At 41.2% G+C, this 23,189-nt stretch overlaps 1 protein-coding gene across 1 annotated transcript; it reads right to left on the bottom strand.

Annotated features, from left to right (window-relative positions):
• Positions 1–289: 289 nt before the first annotated feature.
• On the bottom strand, positions 290–22,213 carry prr7 (proline rich 7 (synaptic)). Its single transcript, XM_074672289.1, has 3 exons — positions 21,928–22,213; positions 11,956–13,423; positions 290–1,859 (listed from the first exon to the last, which is right to left on the bottom strand). Exons 2-3 carry the CDS (start codon positions 12,311–12,313, stop codon positions 1,252–1,254), a joined length of 966 nt encoding a protein of 321 aa, XP_074528390.1. The 5' UTR covers positions 12,314–13,423; positions 21,928–22,213; the 3' UTR covers positions 290–1,251.
• Between the last annotated feature and the right edge of the window lie 976 nt (positions 22,214–23,189).

Genomic DNA, 23,189 nt, shown 5'->3' with positions numbered 1-23,189 from the left:
GAGCTTATCCCAGCTTTCTTAGCTCATCAGGTCTCTTTTCTCTGGGTCTGTGTGTTTCTTTAATTGTTTTTGGTGGTATTTCAGTCAAAATATGTTGCGTAGACTCTGCGTTTGCACCTTTTTCTTTTAATTTTCCTCCAACCCATGTCTTCATGATTTGGAAACAAGTAACTTCTGAGCATGCCTTGTAAAATCCCTCACACTGATGATAATCAACGCAGAGTGAACAAAAACAAAACAACAACAAGAAGTGCCTGATGCAGAATCTGAAAAGCAGAAATGACTTTATTAAACAGTTTTAAGGGGAAGTCATTGAATCCTGAAGATACTCAGTACAGTAAATGGCTTTTCTTCAAGTGTCCCAGAAGACTAGATCAGTATTTAGCAGTTTGGCTCTTGCAGCAGACAAAAACTCACTGGTACATAAATAATAGGAAGATGTAAGATCTAAGAAGACGTTTTATTACACAAGTGAAAAGTAACATCTCAAAGCTGAAAGGATTATTAAAAAGGAAAAACTGTTCTAAAGCCATCCCCTGACTGTAAACAACAGAACAAGACAGATTTTAGAGTAAAGACATCACTGATTCAGTAAAAATTTAGTCCACGTCAGGACCTATGGAGCATTTCCATGACAAACTAATGACACTAATGGTCAGCACGTGTACTTTTATAATTGCTGGTACTCAAAGTCCACAAGAGGAGACAAGCTGCGAACACAGTCCTCAAAAATCAGAGCAGCTTAAGGAGGAGAGGTCCTCGTGGGCAACCAACAGTTCCCGCAGCCATGGAAACAGCAGACTGGTACAATAGGTTCCTCAGTCGCAGAGAGAGGAAAGGAGGGGTGGGATGAACAAGCGGAGTAAGAGGGCGGCATGAAAAAGGGAGGTGGAAATAAAGGCCGACAGTCTGGATGAAAGAAGAGAAACAGCTACTCATCCTGCACCACCGTACAGGTTCGTGTCTTTGCTTGTCTTCAGTCGAGCACACCTCCATTTAACTCAATTACCCCCACCACCACTCCAGGTACTTCTGTGACTCAACTTGTGTTGAACATGCTCTTTAACCCCAATCTGCAGTTAAAAGCAAACATCCAAGTAGACCCAGTGGCTCTCCAGCCCACAGAGCTGAACCTTCATCACCTTTGTAGACCTCTGGAGAATCAAACCTGCACTTGAGTGTTAATGCTGTAAACAACCACAAATCCAAACACCTGCCTCCGTACATCTCCTGTTAGAAAGTTCAATAGGTTCAGACAGCAGTGCTTCGACCCAGCAGGGGGTAGGCTGTAGGCAGGCCACAGCTGGGCTCCAATCCCCTCAGTCCATGGACCCCCCGAAGCCCTTGCAACCCTCCTTGGAAACCCTGTACCCCTCCTCGGAGTCCTTGTATGCTCCCTGGGAATCCCTGCAAGCTTCCTTGTAGTCCTTGTATTCCGCCTCGTAACCCGTGTCCATCATGGTGAGTCCTGGGCTCTCGACGCGGCATGGTGGCCATCGCAGCTGCAGCCTGCATGGACCGAGCCCCTGGTGGAGTTAAGGTGTTGTGGTTCAAGTCCATGTTGGAGAGGAGATGCCCCAGAGAGTCCCAGCGCTGTGACGAAGGCAGGCGGATCAGGGAGGAGTAACCCCGATCTGGGAAAACGGTCATCACAGGAGGCTTGCTGGTCTCTGATGTGAAAACCGGAGCCGGGTCCAGGTGTTCTCTTGGAGGGGGTGGCAGTGGTGCAGCTCGTAGTGGGGCGGGCTTTATGTAGGTGCCCCCTCGAGGGTCGGCTAAGACTTCACTGTAGGGTGGGGGAGGGTCTTCCATGAGGAGTGCCTCCTCGTAGCAGGGCGGCTTTCCAAAAATATCTGTGTCTGAAAAAGAAAAGAGAACAGCATCATCAACAAAACATAATGTCAAACATTTAAGTTTGTGCTGGAACAGAAAAACGGCAGTGAGATCATCCTTCCCACCATCAAGCTATCCCCTTCTCCCTGCTGACTGATATTTACTCTGTTTTGGGCTCATTTCTTTCTGATTTCCTCTTCTGTTCTTATTCTGAGACACATTTTTATTATCTGTTATCCAGTTTACACTCTGGGCTTCACCATGAGGATGAATACTAAGACACAGTCTGGACTCCAGCTTTTGTAAATAAATGTGTGTGCGACACCAACACGCTTCATTTCAAGGTCACAACCCCAACAATCCCGCTGAGCTGCATGTGACAGTGTGTTCAGCTGCAGGAACAGAGAGCATGGCAGCACATTTGGTCTCTTTATTATGGCTCTATTATTTCAGGAACTCATGTTTTCTGTTTCTCTCTAAAGACCTCACCATTACTTGTTGAAATGATGAGTATCCACAACTGTTTGACGTCTCCATTAACCGTTCAGTCACTACAGACTAAGTGTTAAGTGCGTGGGCAGGAGGCAGCATTTTCAGAGACTGTGTTGGCGTCAAATTGGCAAAAAAATCAGTTTCTGCTAAAATTCAGCGGATGATATTTTTAGGAGAACTAATGCCGAGTTTCTCACAGCGGTTAAAAGTAGGTTAGTCTCTACTCTCAAACAGCAGTGTGGGCATTTCTTCAGGATGCATTTCTGCACCAGTCTAACAAACTGTTGGCCAGTTGCCTTGTTTACAACACTGAAGAAGAACCTGTTGTGAAAACATCTCAAGATTTCTTTCACACCTCTACAACATCTGAATAACAATCAAATAACACTACTACTAGGAAAAAGCCAGACTCTGTTTTATATCAAAATATACTGTTTACATAACTGATGTTACATTCAGAGAGTAGAGAATTCTTTGAGGACAAGATGACACCATTTTCAAGGTCTGTAGGTAACATAATCAAACACATTATTTTCTGTTTTGTTTTTTTCCAACTGGTCATTGGTCTGAGTCAAAAAGTGGGTGATGTTCAGCACATATCAGTTTATCAGTTTTCTATTTCCAGTTGTTGCTAGAATTATTGAATCAGAGAGGAGATATTATGCTTACTTTGATAGGCTTTTGCTTTGAATTAGCTCTAGATTATTTACAACACAAACATTTTTGTATGTCCATAGGATGGTCATATTTGTGCCCTCTTTCAACCTCTGGATATAAATCCAGCACATTGGATCTCAAACACTTTGGATCTCAGAATTCCATGATTCAGAACTTAAGAGCCCCGCACTTTAAAACCCAACACTTTAAGATCCATTAGATACTGGGTTCTGACACTTTAAGATACCAGCACTTAAAAGCCCACAAAGCGGTCAGATCAGTAAAGCCTGGTTCTGTTTACATTTCCACAGCCAACAGTGCCCCTCTTGGTGGGCGGTCTGTAAGCTGGATGCCGATAGCTGCATCAGCTACATAATAGCACGACACCATAGCAGCTGGACACAGATCTGCACCTCAGAGGTTGACCATAGATCACTGTTTTGTGGCGCCCATTTCAAAATAAAAAAATTATGGTTTTGAAGTCAACTGGAGATTTAACCCCCAACTGCCTGGTTTAGTTTACAATTACGTTAAAATATTAATTTCGTGGGGTTTTTCTTTGCATTCTCACAGATGCTAAATTGAGAGGAGATTGTTGATTTGAATATAGCACATACAATAGTTATGATTAAGTTGTATGCTGTGTAAAGATACAATAAGTTCATCCTCTGACCAATATATTGGGACATGGTGCATTTGACACAATCCTTAGTATATGTGTAGGACATCAACTATCCCACTAATAGGCACTAGTGGGGATACAAAGGTCATCTCAGCTGCATCAAGACCTGACAGGCTATGTTGCAAATTTGCAACAACAGGCATCAAGGGGTTAAACATGCCAGGATCATTTGTTGTTCTTTATTACCGCTGTCATACAGGTAGTAATGATTCTTTCCACCAATCAACGGACTGTAGTGTTTCTAACTCCACCTTCTGGGGTTGGATCGTTATGTCTGACACCCCAACAGAAGGGTACCAAAAAGTGGGTTGGTACAGGTGGGTGACTTGGGGACCTGTCCTGGTTTTAGCCAAAGGAAATGCCACAAAATGTGTTTTGTACCAAGATGAACAGAAAAGGTGCCTAAGACCTCACTGAAATGTCCTCTGACATATTTAAAGAAGATGATTACAGCAACCTGCAGACTTGACATCAAACAGGATGTCACCTCTACAAGGTGCTACCTCAGCTTACTTCTTGATGAAATGCAAGGTGAAGAAGACAACTTGGAACAATGAGATACACTTGACACTTGTTGTTCTCCCACTGCTGCTTCGATCCGTGTTAGTCTGCTTAGAGCCAGATTTCAGAGCTGGTTTTAAATATTCCACTCACCAATTCATACCACAGTACTCGACCATAAAAACAGAAACTCTGTTCTGAGGAGGACAAACAGCTGATTGTTGAACTGTTGCCATGGAGAGAGATGTATCTAGAGATGCCAATGTGTATACCTGGCCAAAGTACCTTTAGGATCAGGGTCTTTAGCTCCTCTAAGTCACAAACATGTGATCGGTTGCCAGCTATCAGCTTAAAATAACACAGTGAACACAGGGACCATGTTTCCACTCACAGGACTGCAGCTCTGTCAAGATACACTTTGTGACAGCTCCTGAAGTCTCACTGAGCTGAAGGATTACACAGCTAAAGAGGATAGTGGTATTTTTGAAGTGAGGCTGCAGGAGGTAAAAATCTCTACACCTCTTCTTTCCTCCATCAAACAAACTGAGCGTTGCATCGATTTGCTCCCAGTGTCGACTCTGTGTGGGTCAGGACGACTCCTCAAAAGCTTGTCAGAGCTGAAAGACGCCGCCTGTGTGGGACAGTTAAAATCTGAGTTTTAGCCACCTCTCACCCACTCACTCATGTCATTTTAACATCCATCTGCTGTCAGTTTTTGGACGTTTGAAGGACAAACTAAAGTAATAACGCACTCCTGTACGAGACAGCAGGCTGGAGGTACCGCTGAGATTCATGAATTCATCAAAGTTTGAATAAAGAAGAATAATTCAACAGGAAAATGAGGCGTAGGAGCTGAAGTTGAGCTTTGATTTGAGGATTATGGCATCCACAGGACAAGGAGAGGGAAACTTCAACTGCACCACAAAGTCCTGATTGGGAACATCGCAAACAAGAAAAACAACGGACGTTATTAGTTACAGTTAGTTAGTTATAGTTATTGTTTCTTTTCTTTATGCTGACCATCCATGGATCGGGTCATGGATGAGGTCAGGGCAGAACCCAAAGTCTGCAACCAAAGGTAAGGATTGGAGGAGTAAATCAGTGTGTCACCACGACAAAACTGAAGATCCTGTAATCTACAAAATTTTGGGAAACCAGTCAGAAACTTCAGGGATCCCAAAAAGTTCTTGCCTGATTCTTTCAAGCTCTGAAAACTATGTGTTCATTTTGAAAAATTTTGAAAAATTTTGTTCATTTTGAAAAATTTCCAGGGTTTCAAAATATTCATCTTTGCAAGTTTTCCTGGAACAAATTCCTCTGGAAAAGAATTAAGAGGGTAAAAAACCTTCAGAGGAATCCCTAAACCTTTACTTTTAGGAAAACACTGAGAATATCTCAAGTAATTCTCTAAAGTTGATCTAAAAACTTCTAGATCTCAAGAAACTTTCAAATCCAAATGCAAGACCTTGGTAAAAATAATAATAATAATGCAACACTGGATGGAAATAGATCTTGTGACATTGTGGAAGCTTATAGAAACAAAGCTGCAACAAATATGAGCCGTAATCAAAGCGTAAATCAAGGCGGTCCAACGAAATATTAGAGTGTGTGAGCTTTTTTTTTTCTGGTCAGGCAGTGTATCTGGATAATGTCATTGCTGTGTTCACAGAAGCCAGTCTAAACAAAGTAAGAGCAACAACGGTGTGCGTGTTTCTTGAAGTTGGGACTTGGTGTGTGGGGCTCCGTAAATCTGTCCCCGGCTCATCTCAGCTGCTCTCCTGCTTCTCCTCTCGCTCCTGCTGCTTGGATACTGAACCTCTCCATCAGTCTGTGAACGGAGCCAGACTCCAGCAGCCCTTTGTTTTATCTTTACTGTCTGTCTGAGCTGGTGAGGAATCTCTGACAGCAGCTGATGCTCTTTGACTCCCGCCTGTTTCTCTCCTGCTCTTTGCTAATCCTCTTTTTTTCCTCACAGCAGCAGGTTCCTGCAGGTTTTGAATCCATTGGTTAAAGCCTTTAACTTCTTCTTCACTTGGGGTTTTTAATTCTGTCAAATAATTTGAAGTCAAAAGACACAAAATGACTTCCTTTTTAATGAAAAAGCCTCACATCCTCTGCGTACTCCAGCTCATAGTTTCCCTCCTCTCTGTGTCGCCTGGTTTTAACTCAACTCTGCTCCGCATCGTCAATCATCCTCCCAGCAGCTGCACTTTTACATTTCAGGACTTCTTTATAATTCGTGTTGCCTGTGAAGCAATTTTCCAGCATAAGCCTGAAATCCTGAAAAGTGCAGCTGCTCCTTGTTTACCTCTGCTGGGAGGCTGCTGCCAAAAAAACTTATGAATGAATTTCCATAAATTCCATAAAATTGAAAATTGAGGTGCACGACGACCTCGGGCTGTGGAGAGGAGACGACTCACTGATGCAAATTTATGTCAGAGAATCAACGCTTTGCCAAACTTTCGCTGAATGAATCAGACTAATCTTTAGGATATTGTTGGAATAAAAGTTGTGGGGTTTGGGTTTTTACGAGGGAGGGCTGAAAAGTTCAGAGCCTGACTAGGAAGGAGTTATGCCATGATAATGCAATTTGGCATGCATTAAATTCTGCATTTTCTGACATTCATAGAATGGTTTATTTTCAGATTAACTGATGTTGATGAGGGCTTTGAAAAGTAGAACCAGGCATTTTGTGAATATGGATAAAATTTGGCACCGTGGTGTTATCAAATATCTGCAAAAAAAGGGGGTTAACCCCCAAGGACATTCACGCCGACATGGTTGCTACATCAGGGGATAATGCTCCAGCTTAATCAGCTGTGAACTGTGGGCAGCTGAATTCAAGAGGGGTAGGGAGAGTCTTGAAGATGACCCAAGGTCTGGATGTTCTGCCACAGCAACAACCCAAGAAAACATAGACCGTGTTGAAAAATAAACCATGCCATAAGCGTCAGAAAATGTTGAATTTAATGCATGCCCAGTTTCATAACTCCCTCCCAGTCAGGCTATGACCTTTTCGGCCCACCCTCGTACTAGGTTCAGGACTTTTGTCATCAACACCTGATCCTGCCCTCACCACACAGGTTAGTTAAAAGTTGAGTCAAACTTTGGCAGTATTGGTCAAACATTCACCAAGACTTACAACATCACCCTCTGCTACCCTTAGTCTTATATGAGGAGTCTTTGCAACCAAAACAACCCTTGGGGGTTATTTTCTGTAAAGAGACTGTGAGGACTATCTGTTTGAGTCAGATAGCAGCGACACCTTTGGCCCAGAGTTGCACACACACTGCTGTGAAGACGTGACTCTTAAAGCATGTTGTTTTGAAAGTGAATAGAGATCAGATCTTCTTTTTAAACTCAACTCTTCTTGGTTCCAAAAAACTTTTTACTAGAGACAACACATCAAGGTAAGGGACTTTTTAACAGTTACATAGAACTACAGTTTGAAACATGACAACGAGCAAACTTTGACAGAAATAGCACTTAGGAACAACCTAAACTGGTGCTGATTTTACTTCTCCTGATTTTACTTTCTACTGTCAAAGTGTGGATTACTAAGAAAGTCCTCACAGTCCCCTTAAGCGTGCTATCGTTTCTTTAAGTGTAGGATTACAACAACATCATAAGGAAGAAAAGTGTCAAAAAAAAGGCAGCATTGTATTGGTTCGCCCCATCAGGTTATGTAGTCAGCTTGATTTTTGGGGCCATCTACAGGATAAACTAACACTAAAATACTGCTTTTTATAAATGTGGCAATGAAGATATCAAAGAGCCTTTTGGCTTTTGTAGCTTTTCTTTAAATTGTTGTGCAGCTAGGTGGAAATTTTAGGCCCCATGTCTTTTTCATATTTCTATGACTTCCTGTTTCTTGTTTGTCTGCTTTTGAAATATTCAAGAGGGTCGCTTACATCGTAAATAGTTTGTTTTGTTGCTGTTTTTCCTCCTCCAGTTAAAGATACTTTAATAACAGCTGAAACCAAAACATTCAAAAAGACCATGTCCACAGAAAGACCCCCCACCCCCACCCCCACTCCCATCCCCCCACTACGATGGAGGAAACGGTAGCATTAGGCTCAGAAGCATTCCTAAATGTAAATGTTTAGACTAAGCGTGTGCAGATTTTAAAACCTCTACATATTCATATGTTGTAGAAATCCCAGAATCTGTTTGTAAAATGATCAAAACACTTTTTTGGTTTTAAAAATAGCACCAGATCTTCACCAGGTCTTGTAACTTGTTACCGACAAGTTGGAGGGGCAGGGCCTCAAACACCAAGGTCTGCCTCCAGAGGGCTGGTCAGTCAGAGTAAAGAGGGTTTGTAGAGTGGGATCCTTCAAGAGACAGCAGCTAAAGCAAAAGACAGCTTTTGGTACACTGGCAACACTCCCTCATCCTGACACCCTCATGCTTCCTGGATGCCCAAATATGGTCACCAAAAAAAAAACTCACAAAGATTTCCTTTACAGTGTCAGAAAGTGATGAATTGTCATCTCTCTACACACCATCCTATGAGATCTTCATAAGATCTTCAAACGGCAGTGCCTCAAACACTAAGGTCCACCCACTGTTTTACCTCCTGAGGGCTGTCCAATCATAGTGAAGAGGGTTTGTGGAGCAGGGAGTCTTAAAGAGACAGCAGCTTAAACAAAGTGTTTCAGACAGAGGCTGAAATAAGGGTTTACTCAAACACCAGGGAGTGAAAAAAACAGTGTTTGATGAGCTGTAAATTATGTAAAGATACTACTGGAGCACAAGAGAGACAGAATAAAGAAAAAAAAAGCAAGATACCCCCTCTTTAAAGAAAACCAGACTGAAAGTGATCCACACGTCCGTATAGAAGGGTCACACAGTGAGAAAGCAGAGTACAGGAGGAGGAGAAACTCACTCCACTCTGTCTCAGATATTTTTATTACCCTCTGTCCTCCCTCCTGCCGAGCAGCGTTCCCCCGCGAGGCGTCATGGTGACAGCTGCTGCTGGGACGTGGGTGGTGACTGTGGAGGCCAAGCAGTGACGGGGGGACAGAGAGAGACGATCAGAGAGAGGGAAAGTCAGGAGGAGCACAGCTGCACGTGAAAGACGCTTTGATGACTGTAATCACTCTTCTCTTCTCTGTGTTGATACCTCTACAGATGGAAACATGGAGCACACCGTCTTTACCCGTCTGCCAGAGCTGAAGCCATCAGGGCCACCAAGAGACTGTCATGCTGCACTTCCTGTGCTTGGTTGTTGCGCCTCTGCTCTTATTGTGGGTTAAATCTCTGAGCTGGAAGCTAGAAAACGCTACCCAATCACTTCCTGCACCTTTGTCACCAGAGAGAAGTTTCATATTGGAATCGATCAATTTTTTCATGTAGTTTTATGATTTTGTACATACAATAACATACACTCCGCCACGTTGATGGATTTAATGAGTCACAAAATTCACATCAGCTTTCTCTCTGTCAGAGTTTGATCCACAAACATCGGGGCACCTAAGTCTAAGGGGCCATTTACACGACAATGGTTTTAGGGTGAAACGCAAAAGTTTTGTTGCGTTTCAGCCTCACGATTACACGAAAATGGCATTTCAGCCGACCTAAAATGCAAACCTTTGGAAATGGCCTCCAGAGTAGGATTTTTGTGAAACGCTCCCGACACCGTTGCCGTGTAAACAGTAAACCGGCGTTTTCAGTGGAAACACTGACGTCACACTCTGCCTTTCCCGCGCATACAACAGGACAACAGTACCGTTGCTACGATCGTCGCAAACCACCGTGTTGTGCTTGTGCTGCTGAATCTGCTGACTGTCTTTCAACAAAATATTAATCTTTTGCTCCACTTTTTAACTTAGTATTCCCTAATACACCAGATGACCAGCTCAACTCTACTTCAGTGGAGATCTCCCAAAGGCTTCTGGACAAGACAGTTGTAGCACCACCTACAGGCCTGGCATGCTTACTACAGCGTTTTCAGTCCATCAGTGTTTCCGTGTAAGCGCAGATTTTTTTCACTGCGTTTTGACTGCGTTCAAGTGTTTTCAGATGAAACGTTGTCGTGTAATCAGGGCCTAAAAAGTTTAGACACGCCCCTGCTTGTCAGCGCGTACCTTGTCGCAGGTACATCATATTGCTCTGCTCCTCAATGGATGTATTTATGCTAATCGGAGGATTCATCCCATAGAATAGAGGAAACGACAATGAAAGACGGAACTCAACTTTCTCTCCATGTAAAAGTCAAACAACACCTCAAGCATTTAGGGAGGGGGAAATTAGGAGGAGGGGTAGAGTGGGGTGAACGTAGAAAAACTGATGTATATTTCTTTGATATCTAAAACTAAAAATGATTGGGTATTTATTTTTCAAAACCATTAAATAACTGCATGTGAATGAAAAAGCATAATAGATTCAGAAATTTTTTAAAGATCTGAAGCAAACCGCCAGCACAGACTTTATCCTCATGATTAAAATGTGACTTGTCGCCATACATGACGTCACAGCATGAGACGCAAGGAGACAGCAAATATACTTTTATTTTTACTAATACTGTCAAGTGATTAAAAAAATCAGATGTCTATTTTGTGATCAATCATGATTAAACCGTTTTGCCCCACCGGCAACGATTGTTGCCAAAGGGTATCGCTGTCATTTTATACTCACAATAAAAAATTCCAGCTTTACTAATGCAACTTTTTTCTCTAATATGCTAGTCGACAACTTAGACAAAGACTTTGGTTTATAAAAAAAGTTTCCAAGTGGTTGCTGTCACATGACATCATCTCCTTCCTGCTCCTTCCGGTGGAAGACATGGCGGATACAAATCGTCCTGGAAAGAGCCAATTTTCATAAATTTTTTATGATTTTTCCCCTAAACATACCTATGAATATTTAATCATCCAAGTCTCTAGAGTAACCCCTTCCAAAAAATAGTAGCTGAGATAAATATTTTTTTGTTCATGGGCTTATTTTTATGAGTGGCAACAAAAGTTGCCGGTTGGCACATAGCTACTTGAAAACTAAAGGAAAACACTGCCTGCAGGATTACTCATAATTTACTTAATGGTGCAATTTTCTTGACACACAAGTACTTACCATAGCCAATGCCCCCCCAACACACACCATCTTTTTAAAAAAAATCTATTATGATTATATATATTTTTTAATAACTTTATTAGTATTATAATAATGATTATTTCTATATTATTTTTGGGTGACAAGCTGTGTGACCACTGTCAAAAGTTGTTGCCAGTCATAAAAATCCTTTTTCCCTCAAAACAAAGTAAAAAAATGGAAAAAATAAATACATAACATGATTCAGAGGGACTCAAATGATAAAACTATATGCCTTACAACTCTGAAAAAAGTTGGGCATAAATGGATCAATCACACATTTCCTTTGGGCTTAATAAAGTCTGTAGATACAACCAATCGAAATTATACAATTAATTTGTATCTTTTTACTCAGGAGAATGGCAAAAGTAGTTACGCACAGTGACTTGGATTATTAACTTTAATGTAATATCTGGTTTCTAGAAACACATTAGATTACTTCTTTTTGATAACAGTGGTCATAATACTGCTTAGTGTTTGAGGCCCTGCACTTTAAGGATCTTGTAACAATCTTGTTCCATTTTAGAAAAGTGTATATTTCCTCTAAAGAAAGTCTTGGTGAGTTTTTTGGTGACCAAATTTGGGCACCCAGGAAGAAGGCGAGGGTCAGGATGAGGGAGTGTCGCCAGTGCACTAAAAACCGTCAGTGGACACAGGCCCTGATTTCTGCAGCTCTACCTAAGGTTAACAAGAAACGTTACCTGGCATGGTGACCCAGTTGGCCTGTGGCATAGGATGAGGCACAGGCAGAGGAAGAGGAGGTGCCAGAGTCTGAGCAGGAGGGCAGAACTGTGGCGGCTCTCTGGGCAGCTGCGGGGGTGGAGGAGGAGGTGGTGGCGGAGGAGGCGGAGGGACAGACGGGTATCCTGCAGGGTGACAGCTGAGCGGCTCCATCTCCACGCTCCTCAGGCACTGCTCCCTCAGACGCTCCTCCTGACGCCGCTTCAGCCGGCGCTGCAGGAAGCTGCAGAAACAGCAGAGCATGACAACGACGGCCCAGACCAACCAGAAGCCGGCAAAACAGGCCAGGAAGGTGTAAGTGCCCTGTGACATCACCATGGCGGTGACAGGATGGGCTGAGAGGTCCCCCCAAGGAAGGAAGAGATGGATTCACGCAAAAAACAAAGACCTGAAAACTTGCAAGCTCTTCTTTGAAAATGTGAATCAAAACGACAAAAATAATAACGTTTAAAGTTGGAGGTATGTCCAATTGAAGGCTGACATTGTTCTTACACTGACTGTAATCCACACTCGCTTCACATCCTCCCAAAAAACATTTCTCTACACATCAAAAAAACTTCAGTGTCTTTGGATTCTTTTCAAGAAAAGAACAACAAAAATGGTTAAAAGCATCATCTCTTTCACAAGTTCCAATATTTCAAACTTTCTGCAGTTAGAGTCTGTGTAAAGGCGAAGAGCTGACCATCAGATAAAAGCTGATCCTCCAAAAATCAAAGATGTGCAGACATGCATGCTCTCATGAACTCATTTCTGAGAAAAAGGTAAAAAAAAAAAGGCCCATAATTAAAAGTTGCACATGAGTTTCATTCAGCTGCTGCAAGTTTTGTCCAACTAGAAGACACAAATGAGGAAGTACTGGGAACAGAAACCTTGTAGGAGTCAAGTTGTTCTGAGCTTAGGAGTCAAACCAAAAAGTTCCCACATAAGAAAATATGTCTTGGTGAAAAACTTTGAAAATTAGTCCCTGCTTATTAAAAAAGTACTCTGCAGTGAGAAATCTTTAAGTTTGCTGAGAAAACTTGATACATATGCTGAAAATCTTTCTGAATGCATCTTTCCTGTTGCTGGTTTTTGCAGGATGATCATGCACATTCACAGAGAAGACAAGAAACCATCCGGCTGAATCATCCAGATGCACACTGTCCTCTGCAGGCAGACTGTTTTTCCATCTCTCCGTGGTGGAAATTCTGAGCTGCAAGGCCCCTAGAGCAAGGAGAAGTCAAAGCTGGGAGAAACAAAAGGCCTCTGTGTGAGGCAACGCCATCCAGCCAGAAGCTTGGAGCTCAGACGTGAAGTCCACCACGTGAAGTAAAGCTGGTCCCCCTTCAGGTCTGCAAGAGGCTTGCGGTCTGGGGTCAGTCCGCACGACAGGAAATCTGAATTCTTCCCCTCTCAGATCCCTGCAGGACTCATCTGACTTGCACCGCTCTGTAAAGACACATGGAGAAGAAACACGGCGATAAGAAGATTCAGACGATGTTTGTGACACAGTGAGGGGTCGGGGCAAAGAAAACAGTTGGAGGCCCCGTGCTGATCAATCTCAGCTGCTCAGGAGGAATTTTAACCACAAGCTTGTGGGGCGAGCATCAGTTTCAGAGAGAGAAAAATTTCACGGGTATGAAAAGAGAAGAGACACGAATACGGAAAATTGAGTTTAGCTTGCTTCAACAGCTAAAAAGAAAAAGTCAGAAAAAAACACCCAAAATGTTTCCAAATGTACCCCAAAATAAGTCTTACACCCAATAATCAACTTAAATATACCACATACCATTAAAAGACCTGGATTATACTAAATCAAAAAAAAATCCTGTGTCTATAAATGTCATCAATACCCTCATAATTAAACTCTACAATGATATATATATATATATATATATATATATATATATATATATATATATATATATATATATATATATATATATATATATATATATATAAATATATATATATATATATATATATATATATATATATGTGTGTGTGTGTGTGTATATATATATATATATATATATATATATATATATATATATATATGCATTACGTAAACTACCCCCCCCCCCAAAAAAAAAAAAAAAGATACATAAATAAATAAAATAATAAAATAATAAAATAAAATAGATAAAAAAATAAATAGATAGATAAATCAAATGACTTTAAAAATACTCCAAACCCTGAATAGAAAGTAGACCTTCTTGGTAATCTATTCCTTGCAGTGTAATAGCACAATATATACCCTTAACCCATAATGGACATAAATAGACGGTTGATTACATTCATTTTATCCTGCAAGCCAAATAAACCAATAAATAATACCTGTTACCCTTTAACTGTTAAAGAAAATTACTACTTACCCTGAACCACTAGTGAATTTAGTGTAATGCCCTTTAATAAAGACCATATACCTGGAACATACTTAAACATGCTATATGCCTGGAATAAAACCAGACTGTGCCCTAGAAGAAAAAAGAAAAGCCCTGGTTTTCTATTGTTTGAACAATAGTTTCAGCCCTGTCACCTGTAATTCTTGATGACTCGGGTTCTCCTGACATTAGGATCTGCCCCGTGGACCCTCACACTCCATTACTGCTATGGTTTTGACAGGGCTCCCTGGTTTTTGTAACCTTACCTGAATTTGGACCACAGGGTCCAGAAACTTATAGTTCTTGTTAACATTCCTCTCAACTACATGGTTCCTGTGGCCCAACGTCTGACCGCAGGTCCAAAGACCTTGATCATGTAAAACAAGACGATGGTGTATGGAGAAAAAATTAAACTAGACGGCAGGGCCCACATCTCCCATTAGCTAAGCACTTGACGCAAGTCTGGCACACTTTTATTTCTTCATGCCTGGACTATTGTAATGCACTTTTTACTGGCATTTCCCATGATGCACTTTCATGCTCAAAGTTAGTCCAGTACTCAGCGGCACAACTTTTAACAAAGAACAATAAAATGTGAACAAATTACCCCTTTCCTCCTGTCTTTGCACTGGCTTCCTGTTCATTTTAAAATAGATTTTAAGGTTTCATTTATTTTTAAAGCGTTTAATAGACTGAGCCCACTGTGCACTTCCAGCTAATGGTGCCTCATGCCCTGTTACCACCAAGCAGTCCAGTATAGATCAGTATAGTTTGGTACAAGTTGGATCGATAAAACCTGATCCTGTTCGTGTTTCCACAGCCAACCCGCACCAAACTGTACTGACCCATACCGGGCCGCTTTGTGGAAACAGAGAGAGGTTGCTGAGGATGCTCCATCTGACAACACATAACAATGTTTAAATAGCATTGTTGCATAAGGGTTAGCATCACATTATAGCATTTCAACATGGGTGACAAAACTGTAAAACCTGGACTGCTCCTATAAAGGCAGTCTTTCAGTTGTAAGGCTTATAAAAGGCAGAAACGTAGTCATATTGTCCATCAACAGTTTCAGTGTAGATTCTACAGGATTTCACCTCTGTTTCTTGGTGTTTGATTTCTCTCATCTCATCACAGAAAGCCTCTTTGTTCAAAAAGAGTCATCACAAGAAACGATCCAAGAACCACCCAAATAACAGTTTTTCCCTCGAGTCACAGTTTTTCCAGTTAACTGGAAAGCAAAATGAGAAAATAAGGTAAGAAATGATGTTTCTTTTCCTGAAATCTGATTGGCTAATGATTGTGAAACAACCTGAAGAGCAGCAGCAACAGACCTGAAGTGTAAACACAACCATCACAGCCGTAAACAGATTCCTCAATTCCTCAAATCAGAGGACACTGTGAGGCTCTGAGTCTCTTACAGTAGTGTTTCAATCACGTGCTTCCTTACCCTCCTCCTCATTATCACCTCTGTCAGTGACTCGTCACGCTCGCTCTGTCTATTGTGATGTGACGAGTGGACAGAGGTGATTCATCAGCTTGGAGCCTCCAGCCGCTGATATTTCAGTCTGTGCGCGCTGATATGGAGCAGAGCTTTTTGTTTACTCCCCACGCTTCCTGCCGGCTCAGCGATACTCAGACCTCCTCACCCACACATGAACGGCAGCACAGTACGGCACACAGAGCTGGACTGTACAGACTCTATTTATAGCTCTCTTGATCTTTTATAGAGGCTCATATGGATTGCTTGCAGAAATAAAACAAATCTATGTGTATTGGTATGATGTAAAGACAAACGTAAAAGAGTCAGGCTGTACACGATTGGGGCGACTGGGATGTTTCAACTTTCTATGAGCCCCTCTATGCTTTGAATCCATTCTTAAAAGGCTGAGATGTACTGGAACTTTAAATTCATGTATCTGGTAAAAAGCAGATAGCATCGTCGGCAAACAGTTGAGTTTGAAGTCTTCTTCCACTTATGAGGACAGCTTTAGAACCAAGCAACTTTGCATGACAAGAAAGGCAATGAACTTTTGCATTTCTTAGAAGGCCGTTTTGATGTTATTTGTAGTCCTCATGAGTCTACAAATAAGTAGCCAACGCTGTGAGCTTCAGAGAAGTTTTGAATGACATTTTGTTAAGGGAATTGTTTCATGGACAGCACATACAAACTTCACCACACTATTCTTTTTTTCATTGGAGAAGCCATTTTCTCCTATTTCTAGTAGCCGTCCATATTTTGGTTTTGATTTTTTTCTTCAGAGTAGCCTTCTTCTATTATTCCTATCTCCTAAAATTCAACTAATCAAACTAATGAACAAAGGCAATGTGTTAGTTAATTACGAACAGAGGCTGACCACATGCGGGAGACTGAGTCATGCCAAGTTATTCTGTTTTTCTTGATGGATGGTCACCCCTGGAACTTCAGTTACTAGATCTTGTTGGGTATTGATTATAATATTGGTTTAACAGAGACGTGATGTATGATGGCATTTTACCAAGTAAGGCTTTAGAAATGAAAAAGAACCAGTGCCTATCACGTCCTACATTCAGGGGTGCCCATCCCATTTTTTGCATATAAAGTGTAATGATGAGTGGAGTAACCTTCACCAGTAATGAATCTGAGGGCTGAGTGATGAATAGAGTCCAGGGGTTTAAGAGTTGAAGCAGATGCATTTCTATAAATAACATTACCATAATCGAAAACAGATAAAAAGACAGCTTCAATAACACGTTTCCTACTTCGCAATAGGAAGTTAGTTGTGTCTGGCCAAGGAGTCAATACAAAATTTGAAGGTGAGTTTTTGATCTAACCAAAAACCAAGATATTTATACTCAAATGCTCTTTTAATGCTGTGTCCTGTTATGGTAGTGATGTGAAAACTATTGTCATTGATGTCTGTGGCATGTACTTGGTTTCACTGGGATTAAGAAACCGTCTAAAATCAAACAGAGAATTTTGTAACTGTCTGAAATTTTGCTGTAAGGTTTGAACACCTGAATGTGCAGTATTGGCAAAACAGTAAATAATTGTATCATTGGCATAAAGATGGGAGTTACAATCTGTTATAGATGATGTAATATTGTTTATATATATATTGTGAATAAGAGAGGACCCAGTACTGAGCCTTGTGGTACTCTTTTTGACAGAGGCAAACACACAGAACAACAATTATCAAGAACCACATACTGATCTCTCTGTGAAAGGTAGTATTGTAACCATTTACAGGATGAGTGTCAAGACCAGTTTTTCTTAGCCTCTGAAGGAGCAAGGAATGGTCAACAGTATCAAAGACTTTTGTTGGGTCTATAAATAAAGCTGAAGAGTACTTCTAACTAATGTGTTCCAAAACCTGATTGATGTGGGCTTAATACAAGATTACTAGAGAGGAATGATTTTATTTGATTGTTGACTAATGATTCTAAGATTGTAGCTAGAGAAGACAGTTTGGAGATGGGCCAGTTTTTCAGATCACTTTTGTCCCCACCTTTGTGGAGTGGGAGTACATGTCCTGTCTTTCAGGTCCGGGGGTAAACCCGAGTGGAGATAGAGAGATTAAACAAGTGTGCAACTTGCTCTGCAATAATAAATGCATCAATTTTATCATGGCTAATTGTTTTCCTGCTGTCTATATGTTGAAGTTCCTCTCTGACATCAGAGGTAGTAAAAGGGCAGCAGACTAAATGGGGAAGAAGGGTTTGTGGAGGGAGCATGGGGCAGTGGCTGACTGTTTAGAGAATAAACAGTGTCAAACTGGTTTCCAGCTGCAGCAAAAAGCTTGGCATCTGGTTTGTCTTTGGTAGAGTTATTAGATATGATACATGGAGGAATAGATGACATTAGGTTATTTTTAATGATATTATCACATTTTCAGAATTTTGATGGGTCAGAGAAAGAATTTGAAACATTATCTTTATTTCAATATTTAATCAATAGAAAAAGTTATAGACCCCTTGCTCCAATATAATAAAAAAAATCTATACAGGTCATGTGTGAAAGTTAACTAGGTCTTAGTTGGGATACCCACTTTTTGGTCTGGTTGGACCAACAAGGAAAATTGTTCAAAAACAAGCCAACAGTAGTCTTAAAAAATCTGGACTAAAATGCAGATAAATGAACCAACAGGAAGTTTTGGATATCCAATCCCCCTATAAACTTGATTATTGATAAGAAAATCACAGTTCACAATTCCTGTATGGCTCTAACCAACATCTCCCTGCAGCTATTTAATTCTGAGGCTGCTGTGACTGCAGAGGAAAAAAAGAAGAGAACTGTGGATTTTAACAGTTCTTCAAAAAAAAAAAAAAAAAAAAAAAAAACCCACACATCTCATTTATCTGAGGTTTTAGGGTTATTTTGTCCCGGTCAGCCTCTGATCATGTGCAGGATTCAGTGTTTGGATTCGTGACCACTCTCCGGGCCACAGCACACCACTTTATCTCCTCTGAGGTCCCAGAGAGCAGCTCGTCTGTCGTCGCATGTAAATCAAAGCAAGAACTCAACATGACCGCTAGATCCATGTGACCTCCAGGTTAGTCTTTAGAAACACAAACCTCTTGTTATAACATTACAGGTCTCCCTCAACTCTCTGAAACTATTGTTAATGCATTTCTATACCTGTCAAATACCTGTAAATTATCTGGCCAGAAACTGGTTGTCTCTATAAGTACAAAAGCAACATGTTTTAGAAGTACCAAAGAAATAACTTAGTAAGACGAAGATTGTATAACCTATTTTTACGTTTGTGTAGCATATTTCATGCAAAGAGCCAACGTTTTTGGCAGACAAATTCAGCTGAAAAAACCAACTCTGTTTCTGAATACTATAGAAGAGACTTTCAGCACCAAAGATACAATCAGCAAAGGTCACGAATGCAACAGTTCACAAAATAACTCCATCTTAAGTTCAGCAGTGGCCTCTAGTGGCAAACAGAGACAGTTTCTTAGTCTAGAACAGAGGAGTCACATGATGTTGTTGTGACCCGGCTGTCAGCCGATTCATAAGCCCACCAAGCAACCAGGTTTAGATCAGTATGGCTCGGCTAAGCCTGGTCCTGTTAGCGTTTCTACAGTCAATGGTGCCCTCTGGTAGTAAACAACGTTTAAACCAGATGCCAATTGCCACATCAGTTAAATAATAGCCTGACGCCATAGGAGAGCGACACAGTGTACCCTGCTAATAAATCCAACACCAATGAAAAACGAGACAGAGTAGACTAAGAGCACCTGTGGGAAACGTCCGGCTGTTGTTGTTTTTTTCATTGGCATGTTGCTCTTTGTTTCAAAGTGCTATCAAGTTTTGTTCCAGAGAAGGCTGTGAGCCATGAGGAGAAATACAGCCACTGTCACATGGGAAGTGACAATTCTTTTGACCAATTAACAGTCTGCAGTGTTGTATCTCCACCTTGCGGGATCAGATCGGTTTAGCCTGGCACCCCAATGGAAGGGTCCCAAAAAGTGGGCAAGCTCATCTCGGTTATTTGGGGGTCTGTCCAAGGATTAGTCAGTGGGAATGCTGTAAGATGTGTCCTGAGACGAACCGAACTTGGTCATCCCACCTGAAGCAGAAAGACGACCATGCCCCTTGTTGTCAGTTATACACCTGGGATGCTAGAAAACAGAGAGCGTAGTTGTCCTAACACCTTAAGTAGGATAACCAAACCTCGATAAGTCAGCTGACTGACTTGTCTCAACACTACTACCACCACCACCATGACAGTCTTCAGGAAAAAGGAAATTTATCCCAACATGTCAAAGTAAAAACAAAATCCCACTGGTCTAGTTCAAGTGCGGTCTTACAATAATATTCTTTATCAGACAAAATGAGCTGCTTGGTTCCATACCTCCCATAACTCCACCATCCTAAGTGATAACAAATATCGATCAAGCCACAGTATTTTAATTAAATACCTTCTGAAACAGTCTCACCATAAGAGTCAGATTATTAGCCTCATTTTCCACCAATTAGTTCAGTTTGGTTTGTTTCAGTTCGACACACACTTTGTGGCATTCCCTTTGACCAAAACCGACCCATGCAGTCCCACTTTTTGGTACCCTTCTGTTGGGGTGCCAGACATACCGATATGACTACAGAAGGTATTTCTAGAAACACTGCAGTCTGTTGATTGGTCGAAAAAATCATCACTCCCCATGCAACAGCAGTTTCTGTATTTCTCCCCGCAGCACACTTTCTTCTCCGAATCAAACTTGATTGCGCTTTTTAACAAAGAGCCACATGCCAATCATAAAGCAGATAAATTGCTTGATGTCTTTTATCGTTGCTCTTTGTTTACTGTGCCACATGTTCTTCTTCGTTGGGTTTATTTGCAAGGTACACTGTGCCTTGCTGCTATGCTGTCGTGCTATTATGTAGCTATCAAGATCTGGCTGCCTACCAAGAAGGGAACAGTTGGCTGTGGAAATGCAAACAGTATCAGGCTTTACCAACCTGTAACAAATTGTACTAATCCATACCAGATCAACTGGTGGAAACCAAGCAATAAAAGACTTATTTATTAAATGAATAGGCATAATTTTATACAATAATATATTATATTCTTGTGCCTGAAATACTGATCCTGCTGACAGAATACCTTAAAGATCTACTACCTGGATGTAAACAGTCTCAGATACCATGATGTAGCGTGGCATGGTTTGTCTGTGTCGAACTATAGATGGAGGTAAAGCTGTCTGTAGGCTGTGTTTGATTGAACTGGTATATAACAACTCCACCATGGGGATGTTTAAGCTAGCTCTATTAGCTTTAGCCAAAATCTACCCAACAATTTGTCTCTCCTAAGCCACGTATTTTTGTTTGTTTTGTTTTGCTTTTTTTAAAAAATTTTTGGTCAGTCTTGTGAGTGTTTTATTTTGCCTTTAGAAGAGTAAGCAAGCAGCAAACTTTGAATTTCTGAGACAAGGATATTAGCTACTTTGAAACATCCTAAGTTCTAACAGCAATTTAGCAAGTTGGAAACTGCTCTTGTACATTCAGATGTGATTTTTAGTGCTCATTTCATTTTGCTACTCCAAACTAAACATACTGTGTGTTTTTTTTTATATGTTTGTACGCAAACGTTAAGGTATGAGGGCATCTTGCTCTCTGTTATCAGACTACTGAAATCTGGAACAGACCTAATGTAACAGGTGGATTTTTATAGGCACAACATGTCTATGTGTATATAAGCATCAGGCATGATCTTTTGTGCATATCCTCTCCTGCATAGGGTCTACAGAGGCTAACTTCTGGTTGTCTGGGTATGCCACAGAGCATGTCTAAATTCCAGTAATGTTAGAATCATAACATCCACAACATACTGATCAGCTCCTGTTATACAACAGACCAGACGCTCAGCAGCTTTAATGCAAAACTCTCTCATTTCTGTGGGACAAACAAGACGGTTTATCATCCAGAGACTGGGGATAAAAACAGCAGCAATTAGCAGATTAACTCATCTTTAAGAGTAGTAAATCCTCTCTCACATCAGAGACCAAACAGGAGATGAAACAATCTTAAAATCAATAATCTGTTTATTTCCCACAGGTAGAAAACATCTGAGAGGAACTCACCTTTAATTCCTCCTGTGTCTCCGCTAAGATGACGCACGCAGCTCGCTCAGCGTCACGCAACTTTTACATCCAATGTTTTTAACAAAAATGTGAAAAACAACGAAGCGTGACATCACGTCTCTGTGTCCGCTCCGTGTGTGCAAAGTCAGATTATCCTCCAGTGAAGGCTCCTCCGCTCCTTCTCTCTCTCACTCCTCCTCTCGGAGCTGCGCGTCGTGTTTTGGATGTCAGGGTAGTAAAAAGAGGTTTATCGGTTCACCTTGGCAGCCTGACTCCTCCCTCCTCCCTCTCTCTCTCTCTCTCTCTCTCTCTCTCTCTCTCTCTCTCTCTCTCTCACACACACACACACACACACACACACACACACACACACACACACACACACACACACACACACTGTCTGTTATTGCTGTTGCAGCACACGGAAAATTTCGTGACTCTTTGCATGTCTGACTGAATGATGAGAATACTAATCAATCTGTCAGTATGGGTCTTCCGAGGACGCACGACTTGGCAAAAGAAAAAAGGAGCTTGGAGAGCTCTTCTGTTTATTCACACCTGTTCAATACATACATACATATACATATATACATATATATATATATATATATATATATATATATATATATATATATTCAGACGGTAGGGTCAGAATTTGGCATACACAACAGAAAAGCATGGATCTATCAATCAACAGTTCAGGCTGCTGCTGGTGGTGCAGTGGTGTAGGTATATTTTCTTGGCACACTTTGGGCCCCTTAGTACTAATTGAGCATGGTTTAAAGTCCACAGCCTACCTGAGTATCATTGCTGACCATGACCATCCCTTCAGGGCCACAGTGTACCCATCTTCTGATGGCTACTTCCAGCAGGATAACACCACATGTCATAAAGCTGGAATCATCTTGGTTTCTTGAATATGACATTGAGTTCACTGTACTCAAATGGCCTCCTCAGTCACCAGATCTCAATCCAACAGAGCACCTTTGGGATGTGACCGAACTGGAGATTCGCATCATGAATATGCAGCCGATAAAATCTGCAGCAACTGTGTGATGCTATTATGTCAATATGGACCAAACTCTCTTAAGAATGTTTGCAGTACCTTGTTGAATGTTTACATGAAGTTACCCACATAGGTGTCTGGGCTCGAACTTGAACCTAAAGTGGAAACTACAGCGCTGATTCAACAAAAAAATAAAGCTAGGCTTTTATCCTATTGTAGGTTGTTTAAGATAAACCTTGTTAGAAGATAAACGTTA

The sequence above is a fragment of the Halichoeres trimaculatus genome, unplaced genomic scaffold (assembly GCF_033239565.1).
Source record: "Halichoeres trimaculatus isolate MK-OKI-2021-1 unplaced genomic scaffold, fHalTri1.1 fHalTri1_scaffold_6, whole genome shotgun sequence".
Lineage (NCBI taxonomy): Eukaryota > Metazoa > Chordata > Actinopteri > Labriformes > Labridae > Halichoeres > Halichoeres trimaculatus.
Note: the sequence above shows the minus strand (reverse complement) of the source record. Positions and strands in the feature narration are given on the sequence as shown.